General features: G+C 40.6%; 1 protein-coding gene across 1 annotated transcript; it reads right to left on the bottom strand.

The window, feature by feature from the left end:
- Nucleotides 1–612: 612 nt before the first annotated feature.
- LOC149012489 (putative carboxylesterase 17) lies at nt 613–1,823 on the bottom strand. The gene has a single exon (XM_089159824.1). The coding sequence runs from the start codon at nt 1,765–1,767 to the stop codon at nt 739–741; it is 1,029 nt and encodes a 342-aa protein (XP_089015950.1). The 5' UTR covers nt 1,768–1,823; the 3' UTR covers nt 613–738.
- Between the last annotated feature and the right edge of the window lie 305 nt (nt 1,824–2,128).

The raw sequence follows: 2,128 nt of genomic DNA, 5'->3' as shown, positions 1-2,128 counted from the left end.
AACCACTACAATCGAAGGGGTGTCTTTTTGTTGAAAGATCAACAAATTATACATGAGCAAGCTATATATGCTATATTGTGAAACCAAATCTTGTACGTATTATATGTTAATGCATATGCTCCATTTGTTTCAGCATAAAGATTTACTTGAAAATTTTCATAGATAAATTCATTTTGATAATGTAAAATTTTATATATTGCAAAATTTTGAAGTGAAAAATTTTGAAGTACATTTCCAAGTAATATTTTATGTCAAGACAAATAAGTAAGATTCTTTCCGTCATCAGTGGTCCGCCATATATTCCTATTATCTGACACTTTTGCTCCAACAATAGCTCAAGAGAAACACACCTTAAGTTGGTCAAAAAGCAGAGCCCATCCCTCCACCACTCAAACAACACATCAGTTCAGCTCATTTCTTTCTATGGTAGGGCTTTCTAGGAACCTCCATGGAACGTTTAGAATCTCACTCTCTCTCTCTCTCTCTCTCTCTCTCTCTCTCTCTCTCTCTCTCTCTCTCAGCTTCTCTTGTGAAGCCAAATAAGTAGTGGGTTCCAGAACATCATAGTAGAATATACCATTTCATAAGATATTCATAAAGATATAGGTGAAAATTACACTGTAGTTGTGGAATCAAAGATGGAGTAGATAATGGTAAACAAATGAAAGGACTTTCTAGCTAACTAACATTAGCTTTACAAACTAGTTCTTGAAACTATAAAGAAAATCAAAGAGGCTATTACTGGTTCATGAAGGCTTTGATATGAGAGATCATTTCATGGGTTCTGTTCTGTGAGACTGGAGAATTATTTAGAATCTGAAATGCATGACCAACACCCTGGTAGACCACTTGTTCCACCCTCTTACCTGCTCTAGCCATGGCAGTACACAATTCCAAGTTCCTGTCTCTTAGTATATCCATCTCTGAGATACATACAAGTGTAGGAGGAAGTCTCAAGGCCGCCAGGTTTGTTGATAGAGGATTGCACCAAGGGTTGTCACGGTTGGCACCTGTAGGCAGAGATAATCGCCAATAAGCATCAGAAGCATTCAAAGTTAAAGCTGATGTTGATGGTTGAGCCATGAATCTCTCAGAATGTGTCCGTGCCTCGCCGCCGAAGAATGGCTGGATTAGAATTGTTCCCTTGATGCAGAACTGCTTTGGGCTGGTGCATTGATCAGCAGAAACAAGAGAACCAAGCCTTGAGGCCACATTATGAGCTATATTGGCGCCAGCACTATCACCAGCTAAGAACACTTTTGAAAAGTTGCATTGGCTCCACCACCATCTTTGCTCTACTGACCCATTAACAGTTTCTTGCTTCACCCACATGATGGCGTTACAACCATCATCATAAGCAGCTGGGAGACGATTCTCAGGAGCCAAACGGTAGTTCACAGACATGATCACACAGCCAGCTTTGGTAGCCAGTTTAGCAAGGAACTCATGGTAACACATCCAAGAAGCTGAGCCGACACAAAATCCTCCTCCATGGAAGTAAACCAGCAAAGGTAGCTTCCCTTGACATCTAGGAACATAAAAACGAGCCCAAGTGTTATTGAATTTGTCGATGATAACATCTCTGCATACCACACCAAGCTCTGGGGCTACTGTGCATGAGACATTGGGAACGATCGGAAATCGCTCAACGTAGCCATCTTTGTAGACTTTGATGAGCCCTTCAATCTCTTCAATTACAGGTCCATGCTGATGATTTTTCTTCCCAATTTGAACATTCAGTTTTGGGTTGTAGGAAATGGTGGCCATTCTAGCTAGTACTTCGGATACAATGAATATGGAAACACAAGATATGATATGAAATGATTTTCTCCACTCAAGCATGTCTAGTGGTGCTTCCTGGTCCTTCTTAGCCCTTATATAGAGGAGGAGATCAGCTAGAAATGTCAAGGCCAAACCGAAAGTTTTTGAGGTTGGAAAGAAGAGGTAAGGGGGTCTGGATTCTGGAAGGTTTATCTCCACTAGTTGACAAGTGGGAATATGGGTACTTGCCACGTGGATTCCAATGCCTGCTCTTGGAGCGGAAATGCTGGAACTGAGATTTCTTACCTGCCATTAATGTAATGAAATGACAATTAAGGTTTCGGAAATAATAGATTAAAACCGCATA

Source organism: Hakea prostrata, chromosome 6 (assembly GCF_041222555.1).
Source record: "Hakea prostrata isolate BN-2017 chromosome 6, UWA_Hpros_2, whole genome shotgun sequence".
NCBI lineage: Eukaryota > Viridiplantae > Streptophyta > Magnoliopsida > Proteales > Proteaceae > Hakea > Hakea prostrata.
Note: the sequence above shows the minus strand (reverse complement) of the source record. Positions and strands in the feature narration are given on the sequence as shown.

Bases quoted from the DNA above. Each gene is read 5' to 3' on its own strand.
- LOC149012489 (XM_089159824.1), bottom strand. From the start codon at position 1,767: ATGGCCACCATTTCCTACAACCCAAAACTGAATGTTCAAATTGGGAAG.